At 39.6% G+C, this 22,765-nt stretch overlaps 2 protein-coding genes across 2 annotated transcripts; one reads left to right on the forward strand and one right to left on the reverse strand.

The window, feature by feature from the left end:
• Nucleotides 1–4,027: 4,027 nt before the first annotated feature.
• Nucleotides 4,028–13,308, reverse strand: dsc2l (desmocollin 2 like). Its single transcript, XM_026314188.2, has 16 exons — nt 11,198–13,308; nt 10,859–10,949; nt 10,506–10,714; nt 10,309–10,413; nt 9,937–10,092; nt 9,535–9,679; nt 9,291–9,445; nt 9,022–9,156; nt 8,732–8,917; nt 8,349–8,596; nt 8,064–8,206; nt 7,280–7,501; nt 6,374–6,595; nt 6,145–6,260; nt 5,719–6,030; nt 4,028–5,350 (listed from the first exon to the last, which is right to left on the reverse strand). Exons 1-16 carry the CDS (start codon nt 11,234–11,236, stop codon nt 5,156–5,158), a joined length of 2,679 nt encoding a protein of 892 aa, XP_026169973.1. The 5' UTR covers nt 11,237–13,308; the 3' UTR covers nt 4,028–5,155.
• Nucleotides 13,309–14,428: 1,120 nt separating this feature from the next.
• LOC113134502 (desmoglein-2-like) lies at nt 14,429–22,310 on the forward strand. The gene is made up of 14 exons (XM_026313908.2): nt 14,429–14,597; nt 15,188–15,310; nt 15,854–16,009; nt 16,090–16,231; nt 16,330–16,493; nt 16,880–17,014; nt 17,127–17,312; nt 17,437–17,714; nt 17,832–17,974; nt 18,073–18,294; nt 18,394–18,624; nt 18,962–19,089; nt 19,204–19,515; nt 19,672–22,310. Exons 1-14 carry the CDS (start codon nt 14,547–14,549, stop codon nt 20,647–20,649), a joined length of 3,249 nt encoding a protein of 1,082 aa, XP_026169693.1. The 5' UTR covers nt 14,429–14,546; the 3' UTR covers nt 20,650–22,310.
• The last annotated feature ends 455 nt before the right edge of the window (nt 22,311–22,765 follow it).

Genomic DNA, 22,765 nt, shown 5'->3' on the forward strand with positions numbered 1-22,765 from the left:
ATCGGCTTTGAGCCCCTTCTTGTTTGCTGTGGTGATGGACAGGTTGACAGATGAGGTTAGACAGGAATCTCCATGGACCATGATGTTTGCAGACGACATAGTCATATGTAGTGAGAGCAGAGAGCAGGTGGAGGAAAATCTAGAGGTGGAGGTTTGCTCTGGAAAGGAGAGGAATGAAGGTTAGCGCCAGTAAAAGAGAGTACGTGTGTAAATGAGAGGGTCTCAAGTAAGTACCTAGGGTCAACAGTCCAGAGCAACGGAGAGTGTGGAAAAGAAGTGAAGAGAAGTGTGCAAACAGGTTGGAACGGGTGGAGGAAAGTGTCAGGTGTGATGTGTGACAAAAGAGTGTCAGCAAGAATGAAAGGAAAGGTGGACAAGACAGTGGTGAGACCAGCAATGTTGTCTGGTTTAGAGACAGTGGCACTGAGAAAAAGACAGGAGGCAGAGCTGGAGGTAGCAGAGCTGAAGATGTTGAGGTTCTCTCTGGGAGTGACCAGGATGGATAGGATCAGGAATGAGGACATCAGAGGGACAGCTCATGTTAGATGTTTTGGAGAAAAAGCCAGGGAAGCCAGATTGAGATGGTTTGGACATGTTCAGAGGAGGGACAGTGAATACATTGGTAAAAGGATACTGAGGTTAGAGCTGCCAGGAAGGAGGCCTAGAGGAAGACCAAAGAGGAGGTTCTTGGATGTAGTGAAGGAGGACATGAGGATAGTTGGTGTGGGTGTAGAGGATACAGAGGATAGGGTTAAATGGAGGCAGATGATTCACTGTGGTGACTCCTGAAGGGAGCAGCCAAAAGAAAAAGAAGAAGATTCTTTTGACTATTTATCACTTGAAATCCTTTTGACTAATTAAGGCCCAGATGCCTCACTGAGACTTTCCACTGCAAAAACAGATTTATCAAATTAATATGTAAGCTGCACACTTCAATTCAGTGCCTATACTATGGACAGCAACTCCAGAAAGAAACACAATACCTTGAAAAAATGATGTAAGAAATCACTTAAGCTTGTGCATAATTAATGTAAAAAAGTTTGAATGGACAGTAAAGTATATTCAGCCAAATGGTACTTTAAGAGTGGGTGTTATGAAAACAGTATTCATATGATATGAATGTGCAAATTTTGCCAAAATTTTCTATTAGTTATCTTGTGTTATTATTTTTGATATCATTACCAGAAATACCACATACCGTTTATAGTAGTAGCCTTTAAAAATTCAATTCTATTTCTTGCATAATTTTTCATTTCTGTAAATGTTCCACTATTCAGTTTCAGTGACTTATAACAGAATCCTTCTTTCAAGTGTGATTTTAATTGTGATGAAGCCTAAAATCAAATCATCCTGTTAAATATTCTGATTATTAAAAATATGGGTTTGAAATAAACCATTATTACTCTTGGCAGTTGCACCCACTCTTTTGGCCTCCTAGTGAAGTGGTGGTCAGTTTCAATTTCACTTTAGTCATAATGAGCATGGAGGTGCATTGAGAAGCCTGATCCTGTTAGACAACTGACAGCAAATATCAGCGTCTGGGACAAAGAGCACGATAACTGTGCTGACTGACATATGTCATATCAAGGCATGATGAGCCTCCTGCCACAGCTTTTCACATCACTTCACTTGAACTGTGCTGGTGTGATTCCACTGCCTAATTGAAGTGATTTCAGGTGTTTGGTTCTACATGTGACAGAGAAAGTGTCTTGACTGAAATCACAGACACCTTCTATAAATATCCCCCCTCAGCTCTAATCCACAATCAGTGTTGAACTCAGACAAGAGGTAAGTGTGACACCTAGTGTTGCTCACAGTAATAACAGCTTGTAGTTAGAACAGCCTTCCATGAGAAAAGTGTTGATGAATCATACGTGATTTGTGACACGTGAATGATTCAAAACAGCACACAATGGCAGCCTCTTCCATCATTGCATCCAGAGTAATTTAAATAAAGCATGTTGCATGCCGTAATACATGCATACAGTGATTTAATTAATCACAATCCCATATATGCATGACCACATTTGTGCTTACTCTAAGCACACTATTTAAAAAATGACTTTGTGTGTATTGATAGCAACTAAAACATCTTGCACATGCCCCTTAAAACCATAAATCTTGAGGTTGGCCTCAATGGGGGGTTAAGGAGTTTGTGCTCCACATTCTTGGCAGCTGAAGACACCACTCTATATTGAACTCAGAGGGAGTGAAGTGTCCTCAGACTCTCTGGTAGAGGGTAAAAACACCCTATCTGCAGAGATTGTTTTCGCAGTATGGCGAAAACTAATTACAAGCAATAGATTAATTTCACGCTACTGCTTTAGAATTAATTGCATCTTTACAGAACTGACTCGAAGTGATGGCTGAAGCAACTCCGATACGGGGTGGACACACAAAGTGGTACTTTGAATTATGGGAATTTCCAGTTCCATTGCTTTACATAGGGATGCACTTGATAACCCTTAAAGAAATCATATCTAAAATTCTGATTTGTTGTCATTTTAATTGCTGCTAAGGTGTTTTTGTCATGCAGCTCCTATGGCTGGCATGCACTATATGTTAGGACAGCTGAGCATGTGGTTATGTGCAGGAGGCCTTTACAGAATTGTTTCCTTTTCACTAAGTAACTATGTTTACATATATGAAAATGTGTGAAAGTGTCATTCGTAGTGAAAGATTGAGGATGAACAAAGCCTTGTATTGGATAAGGTCTGCTACTGTCATGTCAGACTCTCTTTCCTGCCTTGTTCTCAGTTTGAACTTAGATGATACATTTCACACTCACTGAACAGTCAGCACCTATAAATAAACTGTGTCAGATACCATTCCCTCCTTTGTCTCCTCAGTGATCACTTTCAGCTCTTCCTTAGTCACAAATTCCTAATGACCCAAAGAGAGCATAACCTCCTATATCTGCAACATGTTAAATATCTTGCGTGTGGTAAAAAAAAATTCCCCAGAAATGCATGAACATTTCTAAAATGCATAGGAATTTGCATGGTTTCTTCTTTTCATTGCAGATATCTAGAGTACTAGTTGCATACAAAAGCTTTTATTCTTACAGAAAATAGTAATTGTAATTGTTTTTTGTGAAATATGGGTAATAGAGCTGTTGGCTGTGTTTGGAGTGCCATTTTAGATTTTTGGGTTAACTGCTTATTATCATTATTTTGAATTAAGTGACTTTTCAAGATTCTTCTAATTGGCCCCAGTGGGATTTTGAGCAAGAAAAAAAACCTTGATGTTCACATCTCGTTCACATCCTCCCATAATTGCGACAGTATTATTGTAATCTGTGTAGATAATATTGTTATATTTTTTACAAGATTCCACTTTGATCATGGCGAGAGACCTGTTTCATTCCAATATTTAATTTCCCTATTTCTATGCTGCGCTCTGCTGTCATCGCTGATAAGCATCACCACAATCGCATGACAGATGGTCCTTTCTAGACCTTATATTTTCAGTTTCAGATCTGTTATTTATCACGCTGATGGATGATTTGCATGTTATCAACAAAAGTTGGTGAATTGTTTGCCAGCACCAGTGCTTTTTATATTTTCGATTAATTACCAATTCTAAGCATAATGAGATGAATAACTCATGGGGGATTTCACTTTGGTTTTCGATATATTTTGTAATCCAGTATTATTTATTTGCTGTGTAGTATATGGCTAAGCTTCTTATCTACAGAATCTCACCACTGTAAAAATATATAATAACATTAATTGGATCCTACAGTGTATTTCCTATTACTGGAAATTCTCTTTTAAAGACTAATCTAGTATTTTGCTGGTAACGGCATAAAATCACCAACTTTGTGGCAGCAGGTACTGCATTGTAGGCATGGAGAACAGGCTAATTATGGGAAAGGCACAAGAACACATTAAGTGCACTAACTTGATTGTGGAAGCTCAAAGTACCACACCTAGTAAATCATTCACTAGAGCACACAGAGACTGAGCATAATGAAAACCGCTTTTTTTTTTCCAAGTTAATGTTTATTTTTAAAAAAAACACACACATGCTGTAACATGGTTCAAGCTGTAAGCAAAGCCTTTAGTGCATATAATTGTTACAGTTAAATTAAAAAAAAAAACCTATGGCCTGTTCAATAACAAATTTAGATATATAACTCTTATTTGAAATTATATGTCCATTAAATTAAATGTACATAAAACTTATACAGTTTAACACTGGATAGAGTTGCAAACTGATGATTGCAAAATCATCGAGAAACATTTTAATTACTATGTATAATTACACATAATTACAACTTTAATGTACACGTGGGAATGTCAGATCCCGTTTTATCAGCAGATTCAATGACATTTTTCTGAATGTTTAGCTTTTCATATATCAGGTCAGGCTTGCATTGAGACAGTTGCCGGGAGTGTCACAAACAGCTCACTCCTCCCATTCACACCCTTTTGCTGACTTTCCCAGAATTACTGTCACAATGTTGCAATAACCTAAATGACAGTGATGAAACTAAACCCCAAAAGCCAAAAGCTGCACTGGATCATGCTTGCACATATGATCAGTGCGATTTAGAAAACCACTGTAAGTCAATCATCATTAATGTTTAAAATCGCTAAATAATAAACATTTAATTTGAAATGAAATATTTCATAAACAGTTCTATTGTTGTCTTATCTCATTCAGGTATTTATTTTCCTTTAAAAAATATATCAAAACTATTAAAATTAGCAAACATTTGAAGAGTGGCCATACATATCCAAAACTGCATACTTCACTGTGAACACAGACTATTAATAATAACCAAATCACCCAAAGTTGTTACAAATTGATAGAAAATCCCACAGCCCTTTACTGCTTATTAATCAATACAACAGCCATTATGAGCCCACCTAACCAAGACTGTAATGGAAAACATGGTAATACACAGTAATACAATCTATGTACAACTGACAGCATAGTTTTCAGTGCAAAAGACTTTTACTAAAAAGTAGCAAAGGAAAAAAAAAAAAAAAACTAAACTTAACGGCCGGGCAGTGCATGCACACACTGACGTCACCTGTTTGTTCTTTTGTCTCATTCGCGTTAAGGGGAATACCAAGCATTCAAATCCCAGGCCTCTTTACGTCCGTTATAGAGAAACGGAAACACCATTGTTGTGTAATTTCATTGTTCATTTCTTTGTGCAGATGTCTGCGAGTGTTTTGAACTTTGGTCCGAGTGTGTTTATGAAGTCGAGGTTATCTTTGTCACCATAGTCACTGCAGCACCCCACAGAGCCAGCTGCAGAGCCCCTCCCTTCAAACCCGTAGGTGTGAATGATGTCGTCTGCGTAGCGCCCATCCTCTCTTCCCATAAAGTCCAGCTTCTGCAAGACAAAGTGGAAGGGAGAGAGTGTTATTATTCCAAGTGCACTAAACCCCCCTTGAAGGGGGGACTCACCATGTGGTAATACAGGATGTGATTGGCAGTCAGATATTACACAGTGAGCAAACAACTCATTGACAAGTTAAAGAAATATTATCTCTCGCCAAGATGGCATTAAAGTTTACAGAGGATATAGTCACAGCTTAGACAACTTAGTTTATTACACCTGAGAGTTACTTTAACAGACACAAACACAAATTATTAAATCTCAAAAATTATTTAGACACAATTTATTTTGCCATTTTCTCTCATCAAACATACTCTCTAGCATGTTACAATTTTAACATGTTCATTCCTACAAAACATTACCTGGTGGAGATAGCGGCCATTTGTTTTCCAGGTGTGAAGAAGACTTGAGTCCTGGACAAGGTGTCTGCTGTCAAAGCCCACACCGCTTCCAACTAACTGACCTCCAAACTGACCTCCAAGCTGTTGACCATATTGGCTCTCATGTTGGCTGGAATAGAGCTCTTGCATGTCAGCACCAGATTTGTAAATCCCATTCTCATGTGTGCTGTGTGCTCCAATTGTGCTTGTGCTCTTGATCCCCTGCCATCCTGACTTCAGTGTACCGTCAACCTTCTCACCTCCGTAAGCAGGGATAAGGAGGAGATTAGGATCCTGTACAGAAGAAATAAAAAATGAACAAAACAGGTAAATGAACGAGCTGAAAAACATTAAGCTGAGATGTTGTTACAAGAAGCTGTGGCAATGCCTTCATTATTACATCCTCACCACTTCTTCCCCTTTGCCCTCAGTGTTTGATTTGAGCAGGATTCCACCACTGTCTCCTTCATCAGTGAATTGAATCTTGTCTCCCTTTGTCACACAGAAAAAGGCAAGGAGTGCACCTGCAATAACAAAGTATATTAGACAGTGGTGCACAAATTCTGTTTTTTGTTTTTATCTAAACATTGTAGCCTACATGATTCTACTGGCAAGAGTATGGCAGTGGGGGACTCACCGAGCAGTAGGAGGAGTGCCAGAGGCAACAGCATAGCCAGTAAAGCCAGTGGCCCTAAAGCCACAGAACTTTGCTTGGCCAAGCAGGCTCCATTCTTGCACTGGCAAATCCTTACTTTCGCCGTCTGTGTTCTCCCTGAGCCCTGCAGATCTCTAACATCCACAGGAACATTGTATATCCCCGTAGGAAGCTCTTTGACATGCTTCAACACAGCTGAGGTTTCTGAGGAGAAAATTAAAAATGATTAAACTTACCAGTAGGTTTCTTCAAGAATTAGCAACATAAACACTGCACAGAATGCTTTAGTCTTTAGGTTTACGTTTCAGGACAGATCAGTGTGAAGTGTTCATTGTCATAATTTTAACAAATACTTCATCCAAAGATGAATTTAGTTTAAAAACTTTCACCCTCTGTAACATACAGTGTCAGTGATTCACTTACAAAAGTGAATGCAATCACTTACACAGTATAATTGTGTGTAAACCTAGTTTGTCCCTAAACAAGCAAGCCAACATTAAAATATACTCTATATAAAATATTTTTAAGCATTTCCTTTCAATATTATTGGCAGCTGTTTTTCATAGATATATCAGTATCAGCACATAGTGTATGTTGGTTGATAACTTAACAAGAAATGGAGTACATATCATGCGTTTGCAGCACTTTAAAGCCTGTGCCAGCATTACCTATTTTGTCCACCAGGGAGCATAATTTTATTATCCAACTGTTAAATGTCTTACTCAGCATAGTGTATACCATGGGTACAGTTCTTTGAATTGAAACTAATTTAGGGATTAACTATTATCTTTCTGTGGCTAAACATGTTTCTTATTACTCAAATCATCCTTTTAATCTTTTTGTCCATTAGACCAAGAAGAATCAAATGTGTTAAATGTGGCCACCTACCATTGAGTCTTGTCACAGTCCATTTGCCATCGTTGTCAGGTGGCAAACTGAAGGTGAATGGGGAAGAAAAGGGAGGCTGGTCTTTGTCTTCAGCCACAAGCACCACAGAGCCAAGACCTCCTTCCTTCTCACATAGCACCATCTCACTACCAGGGATCACTGGAATGTTATCGTTGAGATCCTCCACCTGAATGACAACTGTTCCTGTGCCTGTCTTGGATGCTGAAATAAGACATGAGATTCATTTTAGCACAAAACAAGTATGGAAATGTTGGTCCCAAGAACAAACATGATAGACCTTATTGGTGACATTCTGGCAGCACTTGGGTGTCGGTTATCTGGAATATTCAAATTCTGACAAGCATCTGGGATCACAGCCCAAATTTCATCATCACACTAGAGAAGTGTGAGTCACTGCATATGACTAGTCACCTTAGATCTTGTCGACAAGTTTTCTCAGGTAAAACAAAGCCAGGGCAAAGGTGCTGCTTTGTTCAGATAGATACTGGGGAGGGTGGAGCAGTTCTTAATTACCTTTGGCTGGTTTAAGAATACCAATAAAGGCATCAGTACATGTCATCTGTCATTAGATTCAACATCTTTCCCAAACTACATTTTACTTGGTGACAGCATGATGGATAGCAGAGACAGTGAGTCAGTGCTATGTCTATTCAGTCAGGAGAACATGTATGAAGGAATATGAGCTATACTTGAGCGTGTGCTATTTTCTCTGTGGAGTCCATGGAGACGAAGGCTAAGTGAACAGCATTTAGAAGAAACTTACTAGCATCAACGGCCTTCATGGTGATGTTGTAAAGTCCATTCTGGACAAATGATGACTCCCTGTCGATTGTGTTAGCAACCTTCAGCTCTCCCGTATTTCTGTCGACATTGATCCAGAAGGCTGGGTCTTGGGTCTTGTAATACCTGCAAGACAGAGGAAAAAGCATTTTTGTATTAATAGCATATTCCTTTGTTCAACAAACTCTGTTCTCCAGTGTTTAAAAGAAATAACATAAACCTGAGGAAATTTGATTTATTTAAGACAAATGTATATAGGTTTACTTACTTGATGCCATTGCTGCTCTTGGTCTCAGGATCTATAGCTGTGTAGGTTCCTATGACTGTGCCATTTGGTGTGTTCTCTTTGACAGTGAACCAGACAGTAGGAGCTGTGAATTCTGGACCTTCGTCAACATTTAAGACATTGACGTTCACAGGGACAGACAACCACTTGGCACTGGTGCCACGCAGCTCAGCTTCATTGCGTGCCATAATCTCAAGATTTACATTTTTGTTCTTCTCATAATCTAAGGGCTAGAAAAAACAAGGAGTGTAATTTGTGTTGTTTTGCTATATTATGGACTTTTCATACAATATCAACATCCACAGTGTGTCGTAGTTGTACTACTACTACTAATTTCATAATTAATGATACAAAGTCTTATTTACCTTTGTGACGTACAAAAGCCCCTCATTTGTTTTGGGGTCAGTATCAATCCTGAAATTTCCATTTTCATTTCCTTTAGTGATGATAAATTTAGAAATCCAGTTTGGGGTGTTTATTAAATCCTTGTCTTCAACGGGAATTCTCAGGATAAGTTTCTCACTTTCATTTTCAGGGACACTGGCTTCATACTAAAAGAAAACAAAAGAAATGATCTTGTTTTTGTTTTTTTTAATTGTCATGAAACATTTTAAACTTGTCTAAGATTTTTTTTAAATAACTGCTGACAACTTACAGACGCTTTGGTGAAAGTCGGTGGGTTGTCATTGATATCACCAAGAGTAATGGTCGCTGTTCCTGTATTCTGTAGACCGGTGTCTGCACCATACTTATCTTTGATTTGTATTGTCACCAGATATGTGTCTTTTGCCTTAAAAACAATTGTGATCAATTGTAGCGATTAACAAGTTTTATCAAATCAAAATACCAATATAAAGCATTTTTATCATACTCATTTCTGTGCTCTATTTCTGTGTAAATTATTAAGATGATGGAAGAGCTCACCTCTCTGTCCAGGGTGTTAGTTCGTGTGGTGATGACACCCGTCTCTGGGTGGATGGCAAACAGGTCAGACCCACTTAAGAGAGAATACCTGACCTTGACATGATCAGTTTTTGGATCGTCTCTGTCTGTGGTGTTCACCAGCCCTACTATTGTCCCTATGGTGCAAAACATCATCAAGTTTATTGTCAGTCACACTGAAAGTCAGTTACTGCAGGATTACTGGCTTGTATTTCATGTTCCTCACCTCCGTTGCTGTGCTCTAACACAGTGAACTGCAGTTGGCCTACGAATTGTGGAGCATTGTCATTCACGTCATCTATTAGTATATGGACAGGCAGTGGTAGGTCAGTCTCCTCATGTGTTTTTTGGTCAAAAACTCTGGCTGTTAACTGGAAGAAAAAAAAGTTTTAATAATGTTAACACACACAAATACAAAAAACTGCAAAGAAGTTACTTATTTTCAGTGTGATTTAGTAATACTTCAGGCAAAAATCATAAATTTGGACTGTTCATTGGAGAGAGGAAGCAATTTGGACATAACAGGAAATTGTGATGGCCTTTCCTGCCAGTTTATACATACATATAATTACACAAGACGTTTTATTAATAAGGAAAATAACTGTTTGTTGTAGCACTTTTCACTCACTGTGAAGCTAGGGAACTCCTCACGATCAATTGCTTTGGTCACAGACAACATCCCAGTAACAGTGTTATAACTGAACACTCCCACTGGATACTCGTTATAACCAGGTCCTGTGAGTGTGTAGTACACATTGCGCGAGGCTGAAGAATCTGACACGATCTACAATAGAAAATACATAAATTCACACATGGTTAAAAAAAAAAAAAAAAAATTATGACATTCAAAAACCATCTGTGAACTCTTCCAGCTTGCCATACAAAACGTGACTCCATTATATCTTAAAGCAGATTCCTAACAATCTGCTTTGAAGTCAGGTCATAAGAATTTCTGGGTGTGTGAATCAAAACAGAATAAGTGAGAAAAGATTAGATTTACCGTATCAATCTCTTTTGGAAAAGGCCCCTTATCATTCTCTAGAACGTTGAAGGGTGATGGCCTCCATTTTCTTTTGGTGCGCTTCAGGAGACCTTGGAGTGGGTGCTGTGACACGCACACAGGTCAGTAAAGTAAAATAAAAGACAAACCACCAGGTCCGTCACCTTTCTGAGCTATGAAGCGGCTGTAACACTCACCTCTCTCTCCTGCCGGCTGCTGTGGACGAGGTGAACTTCCATCTCACTCGCGGGCCCACTGTTGTCCTGAACCCACACAGAAAATGTCCGCCCCTCGGCTGACACAGGAACCGGAGCTGAAGCTACTATCGCCCCGTTTCTCTTTATTTTAAAACTCGGGTCCTTCAGCGTTAAATGCATTGACTTTGCGTCACAATCCGCAACTTCAACTGAAAACCGACAAAGGGAAAGAGTGAACGGGAGTGGATGGGGGGGCATATAAAAAAAAAGAAGCCAACACAAGAGAGAAGTGCAGGTGTAATGGGTCAAACCAGAGAAGTTAATAATTAATTATTATATAATGACATGTCTACCTTTTGTGACTTCGTATCCAACCGGAATTGTTTGAGGCACAATTATGTAGAGAGAGTTCGGGATAAAACACGTCTCTACACAAGGCAGGACCTGTAGCAAAGAGTCGTTCGTACAGTCAGTCCCCACAATAAGCTCAACTCCAATAAAACCCCCTCATATTGATAAAAGTGTCCACTTGAACAGCGACCCTTCACAATATCATTATCTTTACATTACAGTGTTGAGACTCGTTTGAAAAAGAGCATAACACGATGGTTACAGTGAAGTAAGGTTACATTACTGATACATGCAGACTTTCGTTTTAGTCCCGGGAAAAAAAAACCACTGGAAGAACTTACCATCATCAAGACGATGTTGAAAATTAAAACATTCGCCATTTTTTTGGGAACTTTTGCTGGACCTTGCCCCTGGTCCGTAGGAGGAAGCAGGACTCCGCGGAAGGCGACTCGTTCCGAGTGAGAGATGATGGAGTTTGTGTCGCTTTAAACGAAGAAAGTCGCCTCTTCTTGAGCTTGTGTTGTCAGTGCGGACGGGCAGACAGACTTCACTGAGGTTTGTGTCGCTGGCGCAAAGTCAAGGCAGACAGACACACCTTGGCTGCCCCACCCAAGGCTCAACCTCCCTGGCAGGAACAGGACACAAACCTGTGGTGTGTGTTCAGTCTCGTGCTTCTATTGTGCTCAACAGTTTGCAGGACTTCGCAAAAACATTTTTATTTTCCACCAGCAGGGGGAAACAGTGCCCTAATCTTCTTGCACCTAAAGCAAAACCTGTTATCAATTTGAAGATGTTGAAATTTAGACACCATATAATTTCCCATGGTTGAGTTATAGTTGAGATACTTGTGATTACAGAAGCACCAAAAATGTCTTAAAAGAATCGTGGTTTGTATCCAAGCTGAGCAGGTGCTCCTGAAATATCTCTTTTTTTTTTGTATTTACTCTTGAGATAAGATACCAATGAATTGTTTGCTTGTGTGCCTGTTTTTCAAGAGTGTTTGTTTTTGAGAAACCTCTTCCAAATCCCCTCCTCTCTGCTCTGTGGCTGCTCTGTAGCTTTCTGGTAGGAGGAACAGTGCTGGGATCCTCACTTTGCACCACAGGAATGTGAGCTGTGAATGAAGCCTGATGGGGGAGAGGCTTGAGCTACCACAGCGCCACGCTCACTATCTTATAAAATGCTGATAAAAACAAGAGCGGTCAGTGCCAGCGACACTGGGCCTGTGTCCTGAAAGCATGTGCCATTTGGATTTTTCTGTACTGGGGTATAGGCTTGTTTAAAAACACAGTGGGAACTGAGACAGCAACAGGAAAGGTGAGAAAAATGTCAGGAAGAGTGAGTTACTGTGAGTCATGGGCGTGGACATAATGAACGGGCTTAGGGCTGGGCCTTTAAGTGCAAGTAAATGCAAGCCAGACTCTGTAACATTCCCTCCTGTGTCCCTCCCAAGCTATTAAGCTGCAGTGAAAGCAATTTATCGTTGAACTGTGTGTGTGTGTGTGTGTGTGTAGAGAGTATAAGATGACAAATAATCATAAACAAGTAATGGTTCTGCTTATTCTACTGTTGACTCTGTCTGAACATTTGCTCCCACATGTCCACTCACTGTGGTTTGCTGTGGTTAAATTAGTCACAACAGAGGTGGTTTAGATGCCGTAAATAACTAAAGCATTGTTTCTCTGGAATACTGTTGAGCCTTATGTTTGATCAAACTTTGAACTAATTGTACAATGTAGTGGCAATGTGTGGTTGGTCTTGTGGTGTGGTCTTTTTTGTATTATTACCTTCCCAGGTGTTACACAAAGTGTATCCATGATGTTGTGAAATGAAGCTCTAAGCAAAACACAAGCATGATGACAACAAACTGTATGTGGTGTCAGGATGTATCATAAATGACGGAACTATACCAGATTTTTTAATGCATTTAAATTGTGTAATCGCTGGAACAAATCCAGTTGTTTGGTGTATGACAGCAACATTAATGTCCCTGAGATAAGAAAGTTTTCAGATTGCAGCTAGAATATCTAATCTGCCCATCTGTCCGCGCCCTTTGGCTGAATGCCAAATGAAGGACAGGCTGGATAATTTACGTAATGTTTGAGGTGTTGGTATTTGAGTGAGACAAGTCGCTAACTGGTGGGGTTTTTTTAGAGAATGATGTGACTAATAGCTGCCTGATTATTAATCTGGAATTTGTAATAACAGTGCATCATGACAGTTGTCAGATGATGCACTGACAACTAGAATAAGCCAAACAATTAATCAATTTATTGTTGATCAGGATGGTCTAAGCAGTAACTTAGAGAACACTGGAATGTTGACAGGACTTAGATCCTCCAGAAGTAATTTTGTCAGTCAGTCTGGAAAGAAATATGATACACTCAGCTCATATGACAGGGGTGGATAACCCATGTTCCTCGAAGGCCACTGCTGATTATATGGCTCAGGTGTGTTCATTCAATCAGATGCTGGAGGATACCAATTTAGTTTTCCCCCACTCCACCCTCATCTGAGATGGTATCGTCTAGCTCTTACTGACTGAACACACCTGATCCAGGCCTAGCTGGAAAATAAAAGGGACAGGGACTCTTAAAAAACGTGGGTTGCCCACACACTCATAGGACATGCCTGGTCATACTTTTAGAATAAATGAGAAATGTTAAAAATGTTTACTGGTTTTGTAAAATTTGAATTATCTCTGCCCAGTCTTTGTGAAAATAGTTACAGAGACTACAGTAGTATAGTTAAAAAAAAATCCTTCAGACTAAGTGGAATTGTTTCTTGTCTTACCTTCTGTCTCTTTGTTGTCCATATTTTTAAATCATTTGTCATGCATCAAATGGTTCCATCCAAACCACACTCTCTTAATGAAGAATTATTGCTCAAAAAGATCTCACTGTGTTCCAGCGAAATATGAATGCAGCTCTGAAATACGTAATTGTTCCACTACAAAAACAAATGGCCTTATCAAGAAAAATTAAATTGATCATTCAGTTTCTAACACACCGTTGAACATAGGGCGGTAGTTTCCTGTATCTTGCCAGTCACCTTTTTTCTTTTCTTTTTTTTTCTTTTCCTCCTGTGTGCTTCTCTGCAAAACACACTCACCAACGCCTACATGCACACACAATCCATCCAGTGTGCAGCTGTACATTTAGGAGTGGTGAACTCAGAAACAGGGGCGCACTCTTTGGGAATTTCACAAATGGAGGTGAAATTGCACAAATGAGTGACAAACCAATGACTAAAGTTGGACACACAATAGGCTGGTAATCACAAATAAGCAGTATGTTTAAAAGTTATCTTTTTACTAAACATTGGTTTGGATGCACAAAAACATTGTGTCACAGATTGTCACTCCATATTCAAGAAAAAAAGAATGCCTGACTGGTTTGGCCGCATTCAGTCATCAGTTCTGGGTGTTTTCTTACATTTTTTGTCTCAGCTAAATATAATAGACTCCATCAAAAAATGTTAAAAAATACACAAAGTGCATAACCACCTCCCTTCTGCTGTTATCAGCAGTAGCTTGTGAGCAATCACACTGAGAGAGGACCCGCCTATCGCTGTAACAATTCTTCCCACCCTCCGAGGGGGTCGAAGTCTGTACGAAACCAGCGATACTCCGAGGATTGCCGGGATTTTCACTTCACCAGGAGGACTCAAGAGTTTATATTTTTCGATCCGATGGCTCTGCTGCTGAAATTCAGCCTTTTACTGTTGGCGTTCTTCTTATCGGTAAGTGGACTGATTACGTGTAACATGTTAGAAGTTAGTTAGTGTTTGTGGAATAGCGGACATTTTAACAGGTGGGGCTCTTCTCCAGTGCTGTGACCTGACTGGTCTTGTTAGGTCGGGTTTGCTGTTGAAGATTCAAAAGAAAAAGTGAAGGCGCAGTCTCCGTATTTACTCTCCAGCTTTGTGGTCGCTGGGACACGGAAAAGCTCTATTTCCTCCTGCGCAACTTTTCCTCACTTACTATAAATATTTACTATGGGGGAAAACAAACTTAGGCAAGTTTCGATCAAGTGCAACCGTGAGCAGGGAGCCATGGTCAAATGTGAAATAGTTCATCAAGTATAAAAGAGAATTGAAATGTCCCATTTACCTGGATGTTCTATAATCGGACTTCCTCCCTTCAAACGGAATGTAAAAGTCCCCCTCTGAGATCCTCAAATGAGCCTTTCTCATGATGTAAAAAGAAGAAAAACGTGTAAATGTTAATGTGTAATTCCATATCACATGATTTAAAAAAAACAAACATTTTTTTTGGTAGTTATTACACATTAATAATAACAGCTCTTTCCTTCCTCTTTGTTTACCTGCAGCCTGTTTCTGTGCAGACAGAAGGAAATGGACCATTGTTACATAGACAGAAAAGAGAATGGATCATTGCTCCCAGAAAGTTGAAGGAAAACAATGATTACACCGGTTGGGACAGCATTGCCAAAGTGGGTACTTTTCATTCCTTAAAATAATTTTACAATTATGGAGTAAATTGATTGCATTGTCCACCTCACTAGTTTTACCTCAGGCCCTCATTATATTTTTAAAGGTGACAGCAATGGCAAATTTCCTTACGCACGATGAGTCATCTGAGAAACTGTACATGACAATGAATACATCTTTGTTCAGATGTTTTGATGCACACACCTTTGTTTGATTTGTGATTTGTGATTTTTGACCTTTGTTGAAGCTTGTCTAGTTTCAGTCAGCTAGATGTTATTTGATGTTTTAATTGTAAAGTGTTTGTTTGTTATTGTAAATTTAATATTGGTTTTGCTAACACGGTACCGCACGTGTGTGTGGTCATTCTCATCAGAGTGAAAGTAGGTTAGGTTGCCAGTGTAGTTCATGTCACACTGGGCAGTCATTTAAAATTATGACTCACACGATGCAGTAAAAATGATTAAACTCTAGCTGTAAATATCTTATCTTTCCACTTTCCGTTGTTAGATGGGTTTCTTTTATATTTCTGTATTTGTGTTTTACAGATTCGTTCTGATAAGTCGAACTATACGACGATAATATATTCTTTAACAGGGCATGGTGCTGACCAGCCCCCTGTCAACAGATTTTATGTTGACCCTAGGACTGGTTTTGTGAGAGTCACTTCTATTCTGGACCGAGAGGAGATTGCCTTCTACTATGTAAGAGCGAGCAATTATATGCATTGTTTCTAAGTTAATGTACTTAAGTTGTAAAGTAGCTCTGATGTCTTTACCTGTAGTTAAAAGGTGTGGCAAAATACCAAGATGGGACCAAGGCTGAAAAAGATATTGACCTTAAAATTACGGTTGAGGATGAGAACGACTGCCCACCAGTCATTAAAGCAAACCAAATCGGATATGTCAATGAATCTAGCGCGTCAGGTATCTGCAGTATATTTGGAATATGGCTCAGGAAAACAAATGTATTTTTACCCTTGCTAAATCAGCTGTATCATTTAATTTGTGTTGGTGATTGCTAGGTACCACTGTCATGAAAGTGATAGCCACTGATGCTGATCAAGAGGACACATCCCACTCCAAGATTTTCTATAGCATTGTGGAGCAGAGTAATGTACCTGGGATGTTCTTAATCAACTCTGAGACTGGAGAGGTCATGGTTCGTCGGAACACTCTAGACAGGGAGGTGAGGCACTTTACTGACCTCTTAAGATTATTGAATTTCATCATCTAGACTCTGATAGTTGTAATTAGTGCAAAAACATGCAGCTCATAACAAACATACATTTGCCACTAGCTCTTATTTTGGTACATAGGAAAAGTCATGCACCATGTTGATGATTTGTATGGATATGTCAAATAGATATAACCACACAATATAAATAGGTTCTGTATCATAAATATAAGCCCTTTTAATGTTTGGATCACAGTCTATGGAAAAAAAAAAACATTTTCTTTTCACATTTTCACCTATATTTAGCAGAAAATCAGGACAGAAACAAGAAGCTTTATAGGACAGTATAAACTAGAATGCATTAATCAGTGCATTGTATCTCTTATCTATTTTTTTAGACAAAGGATACATATAAGTTGATCATTAAAGGAAATGACATGAATGGACAAACGGAAGGAAACACAGGAACCGGAGAAATTCAGATCAAAATTCTGGATATAAATGACAATATTCCAACCCTGGAAAAAGAAGTGGTAGGTGTGATCCTATTACCACAAGCAAAACTTTATATTGATTTATTTTGTTTTTAGTAATGTTTGACAGTAACTGTTATAATACATTTGTTGTTGTGTGCTTCATTCCCAGTATGAGGGGAGTGTGGAGGAAAACACTGTCAATATGGAAGTGATGAGGATCAAAGCCATTGACAAGGATCTGATTCATACTGACAACTGGCTGGCCGTTTACAAAATAGTTTCAGGAAATGAGGCAGGCTACTTCACTATCACTACTGACTCTCAGACCAACGAAGGAATTATCATGATTAACAAGGTAAGAGTCTAGTCACATTTTAACAGACTGAATATATGCAGTGAACGACAGACTGTGATTCAGCAAGCAGAGTATCATTACCTGTAGAAGCTTCATAACCTGTGTGTTATCCTTGAATCTGCAGGCCCTGGACTATGAGGAATTAAAGGTGCTCAACCTGGAAGTGGCAGTTTCCAATAAAGCGGCGTACAATTTTGGCAGTGGGTCTGCAACAGGGCCCTTAACATCAAAAACGTACCCTATTAAAATCAATGTGCTTAATCAGAAAGAAGGCCCTCGTTTCCAACCAAACGTCAAAGTGGTGACTCTGTCTGAGGACCACGCTTCTCATTCCATCAACAAAGTCATCACCACTTACTCTGCTATAGACAGTGACACACGACAGAAAGCCACCAACGTAAGGTACGAACACCTACCTGCATTAAAGATTACTAAACAGCCAATACATAGACACATATTTTTCTGTCAGAATTTTTATATTTTACTTAGTTTCTTGTCCTCATATGTTTGAATTTTCAGGTATGCAAAAATTCGTGATGATGACAACTGGTTGATTATTGATGAGAAAACAGCAGATATCAAGCTGAATAAACTGCCTGACAGAGAATCCAAGTTCTTGGTCAATGGAACATATTATGCTGAAATTATATGCATCAACAATGGTGAGTCCTCTAAATATGTTTGGCATCATTAATCCTGTATGGAGATGATGTTTCTGGTGTACATGTTAATGCTAATTTTTCTTTTAATTGACTTTCAGACAGTCCCTCAAAAACTGCCACAGGCACCATAGCCATTCAGGTGGAGGACTATAATGATCACTGTCCAAGACTGACCACTAAAACTCACACCATGTGCCTCGAGGATAATGTGATCTATGCCACTGCCGTAGACGAAGACACGTTTCCCAATTCAGCACCATTTGAGTTCACAGTGATTCAGGAGAGCAGCAAGGGGAAATGGACAGTGGAGCATCTTAACGGTAAGGCCATATGAAGCATATTACAAACACTGTTGCTACATATTCACAGTTTAAACTGCAGAAACACTTTATCAGGAATATTTTATTATTATTATTCAGAAACCACAGCCATTCTGCGAGACCAAGCCAACTTGTGGCCAGGCAACTACAAAGTGGCAGTGGAGGTCAAGGACCAGCAAGGAAAATCATGTGCTGATATTCAGATGATGGACGTTATTGTGTGTACTTGCGATGAAAACACTAAAACCTGCATGTCACGCCGTACATCAACGGCAGGTTTTGGGGCTGCGGGTGTCTTACTTCTGCTCCTGGGACTGCTGCTACTGCTGTGTGAGTACATTTTTAAAGATCTCTTGTCTTTTCCAGTTATCACTGATATGTTGGTAAGATTAATAACTTTCCCAGACAAGGTTGCCTAACCTGACATGTTGTAGCATGCATAGGGAGATTTAATGGCTAGAATAAATGAGTCACTGGGAGTTATGAAAGAATCAGATCATGGCTCCTGCGTGCATTACACATTTGTTTATTTCAGTTTTTTCAGTGAGTTAAATCCCTTTTTTGTTTCAAAGTAACTGATTTGCAGTTTGATCATTGAACCTGACTGACCAGTGTACCATTCGAAGAATTCCTTCTGATGTAGAGTCAAATGTGTGTTTTTTTTCAGTGGTGCCCCTGCTGCTTCTGTTCTGCCTGTGTGGAGGTACAGCAGCTTTAGGAGATTTCAAGGCCATTCCATTTGATACAAAACAACAGTTGATTTCATATCACACTGAAGGACAGGGAGAAGACAAGGTACCTGGGTTGGCTCAGTGTTATGAATGGATCTTATATAATGATATATTTTTACCTCTGACAGATTGTTCATTGCTGTTGCATCTCTAATGGGATCTCACATTTTTCACACAGGAAGTTCCTCTTCTACATGTTCCCTTGGAAGTTGATGGGGGAAAGAATGTAAACACCTTTGGGGCAAAGGGCTCCTCAGGAGGATTGGCTGAATTTGGAGCAGCAGGAGGAGGAGCAGCCTTAGGCGGTGCTGCAAACACATCCACTTTCACAGCAGCGAATATGAATATATACAATCAATACAAACATGTCACTGGGCAAGAGGGTGCAGGGATAGCAACTGGACAAGAGTATCTCTTCTCCCAATACGGAGCTGGAGTCTTTGATGGGATGGCTCTATCCGATCTTTTTCTGGAGGAGTACTATTCAAGTGTAAGTCAAACAGCTATATTAATTTTAACAGAAGGGTAGATTTGGATGGTGGTAAATAGCAAGTATGGACAAGTATAAGCTGTATTATACTGACAAAAGTAAAATGTCTATGATTTTGAAGTCCCATACATATATTCTGATTGTATTTCTTTGCAGAAATCAGGCCATGCTGCACAACAGTCCCAGGTGAAGGATGGGTTCCTGGTCTATGACTATGAGGGTCACGGATCCCCTGTAGGTTCTGTAGGTTGCTGTAGTCTACTTGAAAATGACAATGATCTTGCATTCCTCAATGACCTTGGGCCTAAATTCAAAACACTTGCTGAGATTTGTCAGGGATCAACATTGGTGACTGAGTCTCTGGATGCAGGAATTTCTGTCTCTCCAGTCAGGCCCTCCACCCACACACATGTCCATACTCACACAGAAACACTCAGTGACAGGGACCGTGTCAACATCAACACCCTCAACACCCCCAATGTAGTGGCTGGATCCTCCACCATCATCAAAGAGGAGCAAATCACTGAGAGAATGCAGGGTACACCAACTGTTCCCAAGGTACATGTTCAGGACAAGATGGTGATTCCTAGTCAGACACTCCTCATACAGCAGCCTACTATGTACTATGCTGCCACACCCATGTATGTAGTTGAGCCCAAACCCCAAGTGGTGCTTGTGGCAGGGGGCACTCAGCAGTCAGTCAGTCAAGTGGGCCAAGTTGGTGTAAGTCAGGGGCTGGTACAGGTTGGTGGCCTCCCGGGCTCTCAGGGTGTGGTACTTGTGGATAGGCAGGTAGGGATTGGTGGCATACCAGGGCAGGTAGCACAAGGGCTTCCACAAGGAACTATCTCCAGGTCCAGACAGGTATTGGTGGTGGAAAATGGGTCCTCGGTTGGAGAGCAAGGTCAGCACATATCACAGGGGTTAGTTCAGACAGGACAGGGGCTTACAGAGCAGGGCTTTGGATTCAGAGGTCAAGGTGTGCAGATTAGCACTCAGGGTTTTTCACTGGGTTCACATAGTTCTGAAGGATCATCTGAGAACACTGCACTGACAGCCACACCCAAGTTGCAAGGGAGCCAGAAAGTGGTTGTGCAACGTAAGAAGGTTTCAGTCACTGAGAGAAATATTTAGCCTTGCTGTGAAGAGCTTAAAGCAACCCATTTGTTTAGCATATTTACAAATGCCACATAGTTTAGTCTGCTTAACCTTAAGGTACAATACCGGATGTCCTTCTCTAGTCATACTGTTGCACTACTGCTCATAGTATTTAATATGAGCTACTGACTACATGACCTTGGCAAACTCTAGAAAAGCACTGTATTTCGTTCAGCTATCTAACCAGTATGACTTCCCTACATTAACTAGTCAAAATAAAAAACTGAACTGGAAGAGTCAAACCCATAGTGTATGCTTACCTCTGAAACAAAAACTACAAGTCTCTGGTGACTGAGTCAATGGATGCAGGAATTTCTGTCTCTACACTGATCGTGTCTGGCTTTTACGATTCTCGGCTACATTTTGGAGCCAATCAACAGCTACAATCAAACTTACCAAGCAATTATATCGCCTCAGATGCAGCCATGGCCCACTAAAAAAAGCAAGGAGATACACAAAACATGTAGTTCACCTTTACAAGGTTAAGGAAATTATAGCTTGTTACATCAGACAGCTAGTGTGAACATTTAGTCTTTAAACCAGTAATGGGTATGTGTGTGGCCCTGAGACATTTGGCAACAAATACTACTGTCACTGGTATGGATCAATAAAGTTCTACAGTTAGACTGAGAGCACTCACTTACCTATTGCTCCTTTTGGTAAGAACAGCTAATAACATGAACAGGACCATTTTCAGAACCTGCTTGTTTTTTGAAAATTTTAGAACTCCTGTTGAAATGACTAATCCAAAAGTTACTGAGGCAGAGACATCACAAAGATAAAGCTACTGAAGCTAGTACCACGTTGCATTTATCCAGACAGCCTTTGAACAACAGATTCAGTGCTATGAGTACTGTATTTGTTAGTGTGGTGTGATTCTAAAGATACCTGTTGTATATTTTGTAATAGTTTAGCTTTAGCCATGCTGTTCTTATGACTTTAGATTGTTGAACTGTGTTATGCTGTAGCTAATAAGCAGCTATTAGTCGAATGCATGCAACATAAATGCTGTTTGCACTGTGATTAAAGGAGCACCTGCAGAGGAACAGTGTTTGAATGATTTAATGCACCAAGAGAGGATCACATTCATTTCAGCAGTATATAACATAGTCATTATATACTATCAACCAAAGGAGAGAGAACCTCACCCATATTTCTGTTGTATTGTTGCACTTATTATAATATGTGTGGGTTTTCCATGTTGTGCTTTTCAAGTAAACTGTTAACTCCAAAAGATCTAAGCGCTAATGCTATTAAAATGGCTTACAACAATATGATAGCCCTATTTTTTTTTTTTTTATTATTTTTTTTTTTTTTACAAATGTATATTGTGCCATAATTACTGAATAGACTTTTAATATGTTGGGGGTTTTTATTACATGTTTTACATGTGTGTTTGCGTGTAATGGTAACCTAATTTAGATGGGAGGAGTAATCAAGGATTAGCTTGCTAAACACTGAAAACAGCTGGTGGAACATATTTCTGTTCTTGCAATTGGGATACATGTATTTTCATCTCTAATTTTTAATGTACTGTATAAAAATGTAGTTCAATAGTTGAGCTGCAGGAGAATTAAGATGTTTTCCTTTTTTAAGTTTTGTACCTCATCTTACAATAAAATCAAATAAAAAATTCACATACCTGCTTTTTTCACTATAGTGACATTTAACAGAATACAGAGGAACAGGCCTTTCTACTGAATGGTGAAATCCATTCCTGGCCTACAGCCTTAACGCACATGTCTTAGGCAAAACATGGAAACAAGGACAGGTTAAACATATATTTTTGCTCCCACACGGCATGGCAATTTAGAATGGATATGAATTTTCATTTAAGTTTAATTTTTGGTGATTAGCAAAAACTGGTCATGCTTCCTGTAAACCAGAGGTGGGCAACTCCCGTCCTTGCTTGTTTTCCAACAATCCCTGCTTTTCCCACTGTTGATTACCTGGATCAAGTGTGTTCAGTCAACGGAAGATACCATCTCAGATGAGGGTGGAGTTGGGAAAGACAAAATGAATTGGTATCTTCCAGCTTCTGATTAACTGAACACATTTGATCCAGGTAAACAACAATGGGTAGGGCAGGGAT

This window comes from Mastacembelus armatus, chromosome 17 (assembly GCF_900324485.2).
Source record: "Mastacembelus armatus chromosome 17, fMasArm1.2, whole genome shotgun sequence".
Lineage (NCBI taxonomy): Eukaryota > Metazoa > Chordata > Actinopteri > Synbranchiformes > Mastacembelidae > Mastacembelus > Mastacembelus armatus.